Source organism: Leucoraja erinacea, chromosome 5 (assembly GCF_028641065.1).
Source record: "Leucoraja erinacea ecotype New England chromosome 5, Leri_hhj_1, whole genome shotgun sequence".
NCBI lineage: Eukaryota > Metazoa > Chordata > Chondrichthyes > Rajiformes > Rajidae > Leucoraja > Leucoraja erinaceus.
In genome coordinates this window covers 24,575,856-24,590,933 of record NC_073381.1, presented here as the reverse complement: position 1 = coordinate 24,590,933, position 15,078 = coordinate 24,575,856, and the positions used below count along the sequence as shown (strand labels likewise).

The window sequence follows — 15,078 nt, the reverse complement described above, 5'->3', positions numbered from 1 at the left end:
GTACCTCCAATCAGCTAACATTGCTAACTCTGAGAATTTGCTTTCAAACTAGACTCTCATCTTGACTGGATATGCAACATGTCAGCAGCTTGAGATGGGGGAAAAATGAAATATCGACAACATGTGTAGCGCAGTGATGCAGTTGGTAGTGATGCTGCCTCACAGCGCGGGAGATGCGGGTTTAATCCTGATCTTGGGTGCTATCTTTTGTGGAGTTTGCACCTTCTCCCTGTGACAATGTGTATTTCTTCTGGGTGCTCCGGTTTCCTCCTACATCCCAAAGATGTGTGGATTATTAGGTTAATTAATAGCGGCCTTTCGGTGAGTTTGCTTTTAGGCATCACACCCTTTCGGTTAGTTGGCTTTTCGGCCTCGTATGCTTTAGGTTATTTGGCTTTTCGGCTTTATTTCCATTCGGTTATTTGGCTTCCACTTCTTTGCTTCGGCTTCTCGACCTTCAACACCACGTCCAGGTACCCTGGTGTGTAGGGAGTGGATGAGAAAGTGGGAAAGTATAAAACCAATGTAAACAGGTGATGGATGGTCAGAGTGGAGTTAGTGGGCCGAAGGACCTGTTTCCATGTTGTATCTCTAAACGAAACTAAAGAGCTGAAGTAGTCCATTACTTGCTATTTTTGTTTTTCATCAAAATATTGATGATGATTTGTTATGGATAAATTCAATTCAATTCAATTCAATTCAACTTTATTGTCATTGCACAAATACGAGTACAGGTACAACGAAATGCAGTTTAGCGTCTGGTCGTAGTGCAAGATAGTAGAAATAAAAATACTGGTTAACAATGTGCGGACTGTGGATTAATTAAACTGGTACATAGGCAAATAAACGTATACAAATGGGAGAGTCTAAAGATAGCTAGCGAAGGGACTGTGAGTTCAGCAGTGTAATGGTGTTATTGAAAAAGCTGTTCCTCAGCCTGCTTGTGCGAGACCTGAGGCTCCTGTACCGCCTCCCTGATGGGAGGAGGGCAAATAGTCCATGGTTAGGGTGAGAGAGGGCCTTGATGATTTTCCAGGCCCGTCTCAGACATCGTTTGCGGTGGAGGGCATCCATGGCAGGGAGCGGGGCAGCGATGATGTGCTGAGTGGTTTTCACCACCTGTTGCAGTGCCTTCCTGCCAGCTCGGGCCATGACTTGGGCCATGAGTTAAATGAGGCCGTGAGTTAAAATTGTGAATTGGGAAAAGGCCAAACCTGATGGTATTAGACAGGAATGTCCTCAAGTTGATTGGAGTTGATTGTATGTGGGCAAAGGAATGTCAGAAAAGTGGGATGCTTTTAAAAGTGTGATGACAACATGTTCATGTTAGAGTGAAGGGCAAGGCAAGTGAAAGTTAAGAAAGCTTGGATGAGCAAGTAAATTGAGGCTATGGACAGGAAAAAAGAGGCATGGGACAGGTATAGGCACCTGCAATAAAGTGGACCCTGAAGGAGTTTAAGGAATTGAGGAGCATACTTAAGAAGGGCATAAAAAGGGACATAGCTCTGGCAGATAATATTAAGGAAAATTCATAGGGATGTTATCAATACATTATGGGAAAAGGGGTATTAGAGACAGAATAGGGACACTCAGAAACCAAACCTGTCATCTCTGTGCAGGGCCACAAGAGTTGGAAAAGGAGTATTTTTCTTTGGAGTATTTCGTCTCTCTTTATACAACGGAAAATCTTGGGACAGTTGATGGAAATGTCTTGAGGACAGTCAGTACCATGGTCGAGGAAGAGCTGATGGTAGGAAAATCTCCCGGCTGATCAGATATATCCAAAACTACTGTAGGAAATTGGAAAATAAATTGCAGACGCCCAGGTTAAGGTATAGGAATCATCATTAGACATGGAAGATATGCCGGAAGACTGGAGGGTGGCTAATGTTGTGCCTCTATTTAAGAAGGGCTTCAATGGAAAGCCCTGGAACTATCAATCAATAAGCCTAACATCTGTGGTTGGCAAGTAACTGGAAAGGATTCTGAGGGATAAGATATATATGCATTCAGATGGACAGGGGCTGATTTGTTGTTAGTCAACATTGTTTTGTACATGGGAGATTGTGTCTTACGAATTTGACTGAATTTTTTGAAGTAACCAAAAAGGTTGAACCAAAAGGGCAAAGCTGTAGATGTTGTGTATATGGACTTCAGCATGGCATTTAATAAGGTTCCGCATGGTTGGCTGCTCTGGAAGGCTAGAACGGATGGAATCCAGGGAGAGCTATCCAACTGGAAACTGAATTGGCCTCATGGAGGAAGCAGATGGTGATGGTGGAAGGTTGTTTTTCAGACTGAAGCCATGTGACTAATAGTGTACTTCACAGATTGGTGCTGGGCCCATTGTTGTTTGTGGTTCATAACAATGATTTGGATGAGAATGTAGAAGACATGATCAGTAAGTTTGCAGATGACCCTAAAGAGGGTGGTGTTGTAGATAGTGAAGATGGTCATCAAAAATTACAGTAGGATCTTGATCAGTTGGGCAAGTGGCTCAGTCTCTGCAAGATGGAGGAGGTGGAGGTCATGAGTCGCTGTCTTTAGTGGCCTTGCACCCTGCTTGAACTGGTATGAAACTGCACTTGAATTTGGTGGCCTTGCACCCAGCTTGAAGTGGAAAGAAACTGCACTTGAATTTGGTGGCCTTGCACCCTGCTTGAAATGAAATTTCAAGGAATAGGCGTGAATCAACTGCTAGCCCACCAGCCATGAGTGAATAAGCTGCCAGCACAACAGGCTTGAGTGACTGAGCCGCCTGCCCAAGAATCCATTCGGGCCACAATGTCCATACTAGCTCTCTGGAAACCAGTCCCTTCAGCCCACAACACCCATACTAGCACTTCAGAAAGCCCCCCCCCCTCCTCCCCCCTCACTAGCCACCAATATTGGAATTGGTGGAGAGGTGGAATATTGCATTGGGGGACCAGCCCTCCGGTGTGACCCTGGGATCCAACAGGTCCCACTTAGTCTAGTATTTAACTAAAAACTGGTGCCAATGTAGAACATGCATATAACCATATAAACCCAATGCCTAAATCTTCGTCTGGGTCAGCATCACCAATCGTGATAAAATGTAACAACATTGCATTGTATTCTCTATGAAATATATGCATGGCACATTCTATTAATTATCAGTCAAACTATCAGGTTGAATGCTATAATATTGCAATTGATGAAAGTTCTATGTTAAGTACTCCAAATGTGTTTAATTTGATGACCTTTATTTATCTCATGTAGTTATGATAATTCCATTTGAAGTATTTTACATTGAATTAAAAAATATTCACATTCATGAAAAGACAAGAGGACTTGCTGTGGTGATATAATGCAGTCGGATCACCTGAAGTGCATTCACTGACTGATCAGTGGGTACAATTAGCTGGTGTGCTCCTCTGCACCCATTTTACCTTTGGCATATCATGCTGATTAGTGGCCACTGGTACTTGTTCAGGGAGATTTGTGTGGTCAAAAAGAAGGGACATCCTTTCCCACCTTGCAAATGCAAAGAAGGGAACATCTGCAAGGTTCTCTGCTCCTCACACCATTTGAAACTAGCCATGGCCCCTCGGACACTTGAATCTACCATTTACCAGTCCCCTGCAAAAATCATCTGGTCTGCACTGAGCTAGACCATCAGACAGGCCCATGTGCAGAGATTTGCAATTGAGCTACTTTAGCTAGTTACAGGTTCAATTGTAACTATTATACACATGTGAATATATACTTGTCCTTAAGGGGCTCATAGCTATTGGGCATGAGGGTTGGAGTAAGATGAGGGATAGTGACTGGCCCTGCTGGCTATCCTCCCAAGAATCCCCTTGCTAGCAGGGTTTTGTTAATCACTGCAGAGTCTCTTGCTATCTTTCCAGTTACCCCCCCTCCCCCGTGGCCTTCCACTACCTCCTACCTGATCCATTCACATTGGTCCTGTTGGATTGCATGTCTGTCCTTGACAGGCATTTTGCTTACTGTGTAGGAATGACAGATGAGTCTCCCTTTCCTTACTGGGGTCAGGGGAAGGGAGCAGACTGACTGACCTAAATGTCAAGGCACTGAGAACACGCATCAGACTACAGTGGCCTGAGCTAATGGAGATTGCTGTCCAGTGATGCTGAACTGATGAATCTAACCTAACCGACAGCTCCGATAATGCAGCTATTGCAAAATGCTCGACTGTGAATTCTCATGAAGCGCTTTGCAGCTATTGTTGAGCTCATCCCACAGTTTCAATGCTGGGGAGGTGTTGCATAAAAATCAATCATTTACTCCAGGAGATCAGAGGGTGAAATTAGCCTGTCTGCTTTTCTGCATCATTTCCCAGACAAATCACAATTGACACCGTCGACATTCGGGGGTTTGGTGTTAACCCACTATTTCAGTTGGAAAATGACCTGCAGGGGAAAAGGGAGAATAAATATTTGATGTTAAAACAGGAAGCTGGATACATGAGTTTTAACAATGAAATACATGTCCCAGTTACACAGAACAATAAATTGTTTTGAGTCTCGCAGAGGAATATATATATATTTTTTCTGTTCTACGTGTCCATGCACAATTTGATAGAAAAATAGCCAGGAATTCTTCGGGAAGTATCGGGGAGTTCCTGTGAATTGTGCTTGCTCGGAATCTCTACCCCAATGGTTGCTCTGATTTAATTACAAAGGAATAGTGTGCAGCAGCTTATTCTGCAGATTTCCTTGACTTCAGCACCATCTGCTGGTGTCTGAATAACGTTTCCTAACCACCATGCATCATAATTAATTATTTCAGGGCAATTACCTGAAAGAGCAGAAGTCATTTGTTCATTTGTCATATACGAAATGAAACTGTGATAACAAAGGCAATTTAAGAAAAAACACTAATCTTTTTTTAAAATCACAGAAAGCAGAAGATCCCTCATTTTGTGCTACGTCTGCTTTCAGCTGGTACAGAGCCTTCAGCTTGCAACTGTGCTCTTGGTGAGATAGAATCATGTAAGGATGCTGGTTGAGACCAAGATGTCCTGCCAGCACTCACGGTCAAGACTCACATATTTAAACAATAAACAAGAAGGATGTTAGTTTGTGGAATGTTTCCTTGAAGGAATGTTAACTGCAATAAAGGAGTGGAGAAGAATAACCAAAAAAAAGACCAAATTAGCAAAGGAAAACTGGGGATTACACACTCACATACACAAGTACTGTTTTCTTTTCTCTCGACGTCTACTATTATTAGTATGTAAGGAGAACCATGAAGAGTTTTCTTACAATATGAATTAAGTAATTCTCTATTTCTCCAGTCTTTCAGGCTGTCCACGAGCAAAGAAAAGTGGAATCAAAATTGCTCAGAGCAAAGATGACAGAGAGGATCAGGAGCCGATCAAGTGAGTCCAACTCAGCACAACAGTAATTGTTTGTCACGCAGCATGGAAAATTGCATTTAAATATACTTATGCTACTCCAAGTAAACAACCGGTTAATTTAAAGTCATTGCAAATTCACATCAACAAAGTCTTAAAGTATAAATCGAATGCAGACACCATAATTGACCTCAGGTTTGGGACACCAGCACACCTGAAGCAAGGAATTTTGTACCATTTGTACTGAATGAACAGCAACCTTTCAATTAATTACATGACAAGCTTAGCCTGGTATTTGGTAGAGATCAATCTTAATTTAATTAAGTTAGATTTAGCCCTTAGGGCGAAAGGAATTAAGGGATATGGGGTAAAAGCAGAAATGGGGTACTGATTTTTAATAATCAGCCATGGTCATATTGAATGGCGGTGCTGGCCCGAAGGGCCGAATGGCCTACTTCTGCACTTATTTTCTATGTTTCTATGTTAATTAGTAAAGATATCTGTGCTGATTACTTTCATAAATTTTCAATCCTTGTTTGCAATGACTTCCTTTCCAAAGCAAGGGACAAATGCAGCAAAACAAAGATATATCAATAGATCAGATAGCTCAAATTTTTATCACATTTTGGTAGTCATTGGATAATAAAACATAATTATTAGTTTAACAACAGCAAAGTAAGGTGGTACTATCAATGAAGTAAGTACACATATATAAAGGTCAGTTTAAGCAGTTTAATCAATCGCTCAGATGTTTTCCATCAACATCAATGTGAAGATGGGTGACCCTATCTTTAAATGTTTCATTTTTAACCATAAATTACTTTTACAGTAAAAGAGATCTCAAGTGTATTCATTCCACTTCTGTGAATGTCAGTGTGTACTACTTTCAGCTGTCAACGTGCTTCACTATCCTGAGGGATAATCCATATTGTCCCACAAGAAATCTTGCTGGGCTCTGCAGTCAAATTCCCAGATCTCACAGCTGGAGAGCCACGCTTAGTATCATGAGTCAGAGGTTGTAAAATAAGGGATCCAAGTTGTGGGAAGTAGATCATTTTTTGATGCTTCTGCCCCATGCAGACTACATTGAACATGTTGTGGATACCCCAACTACATGCAAACCTAGGTGGCAGTTATTTGTTCAGTGATATGCCTCAGTGCCTGAAAAGCAAACATTTTCTTCATTGCTACGATTGCTTTCATTGCACGTTATGCTGTACCGGATGAAATTGTGACTGTCAATTCGCAGTTTTGGTTGATGGAGCTATGGACCAATGGTTCTATGAATGAGTGGACATAGAAACATAGAAACATAGAAAGTAGATGTAGGAGGAAGCCATTCGGCCCTTCGAGCCAGCACCACCAGTGATCATGGCTGATCTTCCCCCATCAATAACCCGTGCCTGCCTTCTCCCCATATCCCTTAACTCCACTAGCCCCTAGAGCTCTATCTAACTCTCTCTTAAATCCATCCAGTGACTTGGCCTCCGCTGCCCTCTGTGGCAGGGAATTCCATAAATTCACAACTCTCTGGGTGAAATTTTTTTTTTTTCACCTCAGTCTTAAATGACCTCCCCTTTATTCTAAGACTGTGGCCCCTGGTTCTGGACTCAAACATTGGGAACATTTTTCCTGCATCTAGATTGTCCAGTCCTTTTATAATTTTATAGGTTTCTATTAGATCCCCCCTCATCCGTCGAAACTCCAGTGAACACAAGCCTAGTCTTTTCAATCTTTCCTCATATGACAGTCCCGCCATCCCAGGGATCAATCTCGTGAACCTACGCTGCACTGCTTAAATCACAAGGATGTCCTTCCTCAAATTAGGAGACCAAAACTGTACACAATACTCCAGATGTGGTCTCATCAGAGCCCTATACAAATGGGATTAGTGTTGAAGGGCAAAAAGATCAGCATAGACCTGGTGGATCAAAGGGTTCATTTCTGTGAGTAGATTCTGGGTTAAGACCATCTAATTTTATTTCATGTAGATCATTTAGTAATTAGAAATGAATGGAAAATGTGAATGGTTAATGCACATATAGTAAAATGTATGAAGCATAACTTATACTTATACGATTGTATTTGAAACATAACTTTATTCTGTGGCTTTTAGTCATGTATATTCAGTTATGGTTAATGCTTCTGCAGATGTCCAGTTCCGGGATGTGATGGCCAAGGACATGTAACTGGCAAGTATGCATCTCACCGCAGCGCGTCAGGGTGCCCCTTGGCTGCCAAGAGGCAAAAGGACGGCTACCTCAATGGTTCACAATTCTCGTGGAAGTCTGGAAAAACAGAAGGCATGTCCTGTCCAACTCCAGGATGTGACGGTTCGGGACATGTAAGTGGCAGCTTCCTTACCCATCGCAGGTGAGAAATCAGGTAACAGGTTCCCAAAACCATTGACTAAAAGCCGCTGTTGTTTTTATATTTCTAGAATTTATACAGTCTTAACCATTTGGCATCTTCAAAACTAGCTTTCAGCCATCCTTCCTGTTGCATGCTGCTTTGAATAAAACATTGTCAACTTAAATTGCCCTGGAGTCTTTAAAACTATTTAAGTTTCATTTTCATGACATTTCACACATAACCTGGGAGAAATATCAAAAGAACATGAGAAAAGATGTGCATTTTAATTTTCTTATGTGATTCTCAGCATTTTTTTTCACCAAGTGGAGAAAAGACAGTTTAAGTGGATTGTATTAATGAAGGTCATGTGATTAAATTTCCAGGAATAAGTTGAGCTAAGCTTGTGATCCTAACTGTGAGAATCCACTGGAACATTCCTCCCACTGTGAAATACTTCCCCTGAGAATTGCCCAAAACAATTTGGCAGTGACCAGCACAGTAAACTGCACTTAATATTTTTATTTCTTGAAACAAAATTATTTTTTTTTGTCCACTATTCTCAAAAATACATTATAGCAATGAATTCACCAGGAATAGCAATGTATAATCTTCAGGTAGGACAGGATTTGACATTGTGTGTTTAATTAGATTAGAGAGGTCAGCAACAATTTGTAGTGCAAATTAATGAAATGTTTCCCAAATGTATATTAGGTCAATACCAAATCTGGTGCCATTTGGGTGGACTTTAGTTTTTTTAATTTTTAGAGACACAGTGTGCAAACAGGTGCTTTGGCCCACTGAGTCCACACCAACCAACGATCACCTGTACAATAATTCTATCCTGCACAAAAGGGATAATTTACAGAAGCCAATTAACTGTATATCTTTGGAATATTAAACTCAAAATCGTCTTGCTCATAAAGTAGCTGTGATTATCAACTAGCTGCAGCTTTGGAAGAGCAACACGGACCTGGTAAACCGTGGGACAAAATGTACATCATCTTAACCGATTTGGTTTAAAAATTGGGAAATGAAATCTTGGGGGTTCAACAAAGCCAAATTATAGTGGATACATTCAATGACAAATCAAATCAAAATAAGAAACAGAATGGTGAAACAATAAAGAGAGAGAAAGGAAAGTAAAGAAAAAAGAAAATGATAACTATCTAAAAATCAAGTCAAGTCAAGTGAGTTTATTGTCATGTGTCCCTGATAGGACAATGAAAATCTTGCTTTGCTTCAGCACACAGAACATAGTAGGCATTTACTACAAAACAGATCAGTGTGTCCATAAACCATAGTATAAATATATACACACACATGAATAAATAAACTGATAAAATGCAAATAACAGATAATGGGTTATTAATAATCAGAGTTTTGTCCGAACACATTTTAAAGCTTTTCAGACCTGCTAAAATAATGGATGGAGGAATGAGAATTAAGGTTTTCATTCATACACTGTACAGTGAATGAAAGTGAGATTGGGGAGAAAAAAGATAATTTGAATCACCAAAGTTGAAGAGTTGCAAGAGTGCTGGTTGAATATTGCATTCACATTCAAAAACTTATCTTTGCCATTGAGCACAATGAGCTTGACTGAGTATCACAGACACATTTAGCAAAGGCACATTTTTCCTCTACATTAACTCATGCTTTCCATAAATTGCTGGATGATTTGCTCATTAATAAAGAATGCATCACCAATGCAAATTCCAAACTAATCTGCAGTTCAAGATGTGTTTTCAACAACGGTGAAATATTATTTTGATTAAGGTAATTTAGAGTGGTTTAGTGAGTGACAATATAGTTTAAGTATTGGTAAGATAATCATTATCCATAATGGCACCATAAATCATTTTCCAGCCTGATGGGTTTGTGTTTGTTCTCATCGTACATCAGGCACTGATGTCATAGAAACAGCATTCAAACAAGTAAATAGTGTAACTAAATGTTTAAATATAAATCTGCATAGTAAAGCAAATAAAACTGCTATATTGTGTGGTTCTGAGCTGAAAAAAAAAGATTTTTTTTTGGACTTCAACATGACAAATATCAGTGTAAATCTACTGAAATAATTAACAATACTTTGGGAAACAAAGATTCACATTCAGACGTCATTCTGTCATAATTCTTTTTTTAATGCTCCATGCAGTTATGATTTTTTGTTGGATGTGCTCATGAACTTTGTATGAAAACTGTAGATGCTGGAATCTGAAACAAAAGACAGAAGACTGGAAAGCTTCAGTGGGTCAAGCAGCATCTGATCTGCTATGTTGGAAGGAATTACTTTGTTCTATGTACCTTTCCATATCTCTCGGTTCCTTCTTCCCTGACACTCAGTCTGAACCTGTGTTGCAACCTGAAACATCACCTATTCCTGTTCTGCAGAGATGCTGCCTAACCCTTGGATTTACTCCAGCATTTTAAGTCTAAACTGCTGTGTTCGTCCGCATTCTGTTGTTTATTATTTACTTTATATGTCAATTTTGGTCAATCGCAAATAACCCACTAAATATTGAAAGGTGGATGAAAATGTTCACTTCATTATATCTTTCTATCCAATTGTGGAAATCATAATTAATTAATTTGTTTCTCTTTCCTCTGTCTCTCTGGATCCAGCTTGTCAGGATGTCCAAGAGCTACTTCTGCCATGAAGAAGGCAAGGTTGTCAGGAGAGGAAATGTTGACGATAAAGCAACGAGCCAGTAATGGTAAACACATTTCACATATCTTGCAGAAAACGCTGGTATAATTTGAAATGAATTTTCTGAAGGGAAATTGCCACTCAATTGTAAAAATATGTACAAATAAGCCTATGCAACCCACAGGGACACCCATAGGGGCACCATATACAGTCTCTCAATCTCAATATCACCTGATAGCTGCATAAAATAATATAATAGCATTAATAATATGAATAAAATAATAGCAATAAAATGTTGTTCATTCAAAATAATCTATATTATTATAAAACTCTGATCTTGGATGTTTACTTTTGTGTTTACTTATTCTTACCCCTTAAGAATAAGGAGTAAGCCATTTGGAACGGAGACGAGGATCCACTTTTTCTTACAGAGAGTTGTGAGTCTGTGGAATTCTCTACCTCAGAGGACGGTGGAGGCCGGTTCTCTGGATGCTTTCAAGAGAGAGCTAGACAGGACTCTTAAAGATAGCAGAGTCAGGGGATATGGGGAGAAGGCAGGAACGGGGTATTGATTGGGGATGATCAGCCATGATCACATTGAATGGCGGCACAGGCTCGAAGGGCCGAATGGCCTACTCCTGCACCTATTGTCTATTGTTTATTTGAGTCTTTTTCTTTGATTCACATCTCCTCAAAAATCCGACGCGCTAATGGTGAAATTTTTACATATTCCGGTAGAGATTTACCTCATGATCTCGAAAACCGCCTCAGCTGAAAATATGATTCATTATTTTCCGAATTTTACGTGGCCCAGCTCCCCCCTCCTCTTTGGCAGTTCTTTACAAGACAGCTGGGACCTTTTCACATATACACTGCTAGATTTACCATTCCCTCATATACATGGAATTCCTAAAGATGCTTGACTTCATTTTCTTGCCTGTTGTTGGACATGTCCCGTAGATCCAGCAGGGGAGCGTGAACTTGCTGCATTTGTCCAGCACTTACATAGGAAATCTTAGAACATGGAACAATACATCGGTTTGTTTTGATGGGGGAGAGTGGCTGCGAAGAATAAGTTGAGCATTAGTTAATTTAGAGTCTCAAGAAACTGAAGATGCTTGAATCTTGTGCCAAAAATAAGGCTGGAGGAACTCAGTGGGTCAGGCAGCATCCATGAAAGTAATGGGCAGGTGACGTTTTGGATCGAGGCCCTTCTTCAGACTGATTAGAGTACAGGGAGAAAACAGGGAAAGAGATGTGGGGTTGGGCAAAGCTGGCAAATGTTAAGGGCCTGTCCCACCTACGCATAAGTGGGACAGTCCCTCAAGGTGGAGAAACAAGGAAATGCAGATCTTGGTTTACAAAAAAAATACACAAGTGCTGGTGTTGGTTTACAAAAAAAAGATACATGGTGCTGGAATAACTCTGGGTCAGGCATTGGAGTGGACAAAATGTGTAGGAAAGAACTGCAGATGCTGGTTTAAATCGAACGTAGGCACTAAATGCTGGGGTAGCTCAACAGCACAGGCAGCATCTCTGGAGAGAAGGAATGGGTCCAGAATTTTGTGTCTGCCTTCTAGGTCAGGCAGTATCTCTGGAGTACAAGGATAGGTTCCATTTCGAGTTGAGAACCCTCTTCAGTGGTGAGAGGGGGAGCTGTGATTGGCAGATGGGTGGAGCAAGTGGCAAAGGCAGGAAGCAAATTGGCAACTAAGATGCATGGTGGAAGATGATTGGGAAATGAGTGTGCTCCACTGTGGTGGTGGTGGGTGTAGGGGATTGAGAGGGGATTAGGGCGGTTTTAAAACTGGAGAATTCAATGTTCATACCATTGGGTTGCAAACTACCAAAGCAAATTATGAGGTGCTGCTCCATCAGTTTGCATGCAGCTTCACTCTGGCAAAGGAGGAGGCCCAGGACAAAAATGTGCACAAACCAAGCACAAGTGTGCGGAGAAATAGTTGCCTAGTCGGCACTTAGTCTTGCCTCACCTGTATCCACTTATCACTTTGTGCATCCCCACTTCTCTTTTCCAGCTTTCTTCCCCCTACTCTGTCAGTCTGATGAAGGGCCCTCACCCTGAATGTCGCCTGTCCAATCCCTCTACAATGCTGCCTGACCTGCTGAGTTACTCCAGCACTTTGTGTCCTTACGCACAGTTAAATGTTTTGATTGTCTTTTAGTGCCTTTGATCATTTAAATTGTCCATTATTTATTTTCCATTTTTCCATTGATTTTTTTGAGTGATCACAATGTGCCAGCAGTTCCTTTCGGAACCACTGACCACACCCAGCATGATTCAGCCCAGGATGGAATACAAGAGAATTAACTACATATTGGCAGAATGGATAAAGCAAACCTGCAGCATTTTAGGAATCTTGGAAATAATCCATGCATTTTTGAGAAAAGAAAACTCTGTATAATGAATATATGAAATAATTTTCAAACATGGGCCAACTATTGGCAGTGTGATTTATTAATGACACTGTGATTTATTAAGTAGGCAGGAAGTTTTGCTTCTTTAACCCATTCCACTGTGATAAATGTTAATGTCAGGGGCTGACAAGCAGAGTTTTATTTTTCTTGGCAAGAGGCAATGGGATACGGGAATCAGAGACAAAGTTACTGACCGCAAACAGCCAAATGCTTCGTCATAGACATATCCGCCTGCCTGTGCAGTTTCAAAATTATGGTCAGGGCATCGAAAGAAAAGGTATATCTAAACTGGTGTAAAATTACATTCTTCTAAGGTGTTGGCTCTTGTGCAATATGCCAAGCTAATAATAATTACATTATTGGGTTTTCATATTATAATCTAACCTCAGATTAGGTTGCAAGAGTAAATTACTCAAGCGAATACCCCGATAGGTTCGAGAGTCATGTCATTTCTGTTTTCATACATTCTCAGCCACCTACTATATCCAATAAGTGAACAAATTGATAATACATTTTGAGGTGTTGCGTAGTAATAACTTTAAAGTTCTAATACATGTAAATTCAATACAGTGTAGAAGCTATTCATTTGCCATCAGTCTATTTTGCAAAATTAACAAAAATCTGTGTTGACCCATTGCTTTGGTATATTTCTTCAAACAATATCAAATGGAAGTGCTAATCACATCAGTGTTCTGCAGGGTGAATTTGTTGAGTCGGGTTTTTTTAAAGACTTACTGGCAGAAGTCTAGCCAACCAAGACTTTTCTGCAATCACATTAATTTCCTAGCCATCATGTGACAGTACAGACACTTAGCCGACCGAGTGATAGTCAAGGTTAGGATAGAGCTATGGAGAATGGGAAGCTGCAGTAAATTAAACAGACCAGAAAATCTGAATAGCCTGCGTTTCATTGATTTTTGGAGGCTGATTCTGAGATCCTGATGTACTGCAGTAGTCTGCCTTAACCTGTGCGGCTAGACTCAGTGCTTAAAATCACTAGCATTTCATTTAAAGTTAATTCTTCAAATAGTCATGGCTTTCTTTGCACCTACCATGATTTGATCAAGGAAATAAAGTACATTTTTCAACAGTGCATTGCTCATCTGTGTAAAATGCCCCTGAGCCAAAGAACTGTGAATTTAAGTAACTGTAAGAGAGAATATCAATGGTAAATGCGGAGTTGAAAATAAATGGTATAATTATTGTGTAGGAAAGAACTGCAGATGCTAGTTTACCCCAAAGATAGACACAACATGCATGAGTAACACAGCGGGTCAGGCAGCATCTCTGGATAAAAGGAATTGGTGACATTTCAGGTTGAGACCCTTCTTCAGATTGGGGCTGGCTTGGGATTACCAGGCTTCTCTCTTTATCAATGAAACAAAATTGAAAACATAATTATAATAAGAAGCTACAGATGCTCGAAATCTGAACCAAAAGCAGAAAAAGAGTAGATGTTTCCAGATCAGGACCTTTCATGAGAAACAGGATAGAGAAAAATAGTTAGCTTTCAAGAGTTGTGAGGATAGGGAGAGATAAATAGAACAAAGGGAATATCTCCGAGAGGGTGAGACCAATTGTGTACATCAACTAGTGGTTCTCGAGCTTCGGATAATAGGAGCGCTTGCAGTCCAAAACTCTCTGATCTGTGGCATGCAGGACTCCTACTGTTCTGTGTAGGCTTCCAATCACAGATTAACAATACACAGAAAAGTTGTCAACCTGAGTAAAATGTTAATACACAATCCTGATGGAGACAAAGGCCATTTGAATCATCTGTACCTCTGCATGCATGATCTATTGGTCTCATTGAACTTTGGTAATATTAACAGCTGAAGAAAATTTCAGCATGGCTTAAGCCTTATTAAATATTTAAGTACTCAAATCAGGATTTTTAATTATATATTATGTTTAAGCACCTGAATCATTTATTCTGCAGTCAGCTTAGATGTTAAATCATTTCCCATTTTGTTAATATTTTATATTTGAACGTGGTTTTAAGAAGCTTCAACGGCTGCATGTTTCCCCTTTTAAATAGAAAATCAGCAAACTTTTGCAGATGGCAAAAATTAACAACTTTGCAATGGTTTTTATTGCACATTAGGAGTAAATCATACATAATGAATTTATAAAATCTTCACTGAATGAGCATAAAGTGGGGAATTTGTAATATAAATGAAATATATGGAGAACATCAATCATGACTTTTTTTGATTGGGGTTGGCTCTAAAATGTGACATTTAAGGTTTGGTTGCATTTCATTTATTATTTTTTATCAAAAATGTCCAAGCACTTTTTCCTG

The 15,078-nt window shown here is 40.0% G+C and overlaps 1 protein-coding gene across 7 annotated transcripts in view; it reads left to right on the top strand.

Moving 5' to 3' along the window:
* Window positions 1-15,078, top strand: part of LOC129697048 (myelin transcription factor 1-like protein) — a 415,381-nt gene that overhangs the window by 370,853 nt on the left and 29,450 nt on the right. For all 7 annotated transcript variants that reach the window (XM_055635254.1, XM_055635252.1, XM_055635250.1 and 4 more), the window contains 3 exons: window positions 5,282-5,365; window positions 7,493-7,714; window positions 10,316-10,407. In XM_055635254.1, coding sequence (XP_055491229.1) covers window positions 5,282-5,365; window positions 7,493-7,714; window positions 10,316-10,407 — 398 coding nt within the window. The remainder of the gene's footprint in view (window positions 1-5,281; window positions 5,366-7,492; window positions 7,715-10,315; window positions 10,408-15,078) is intronic.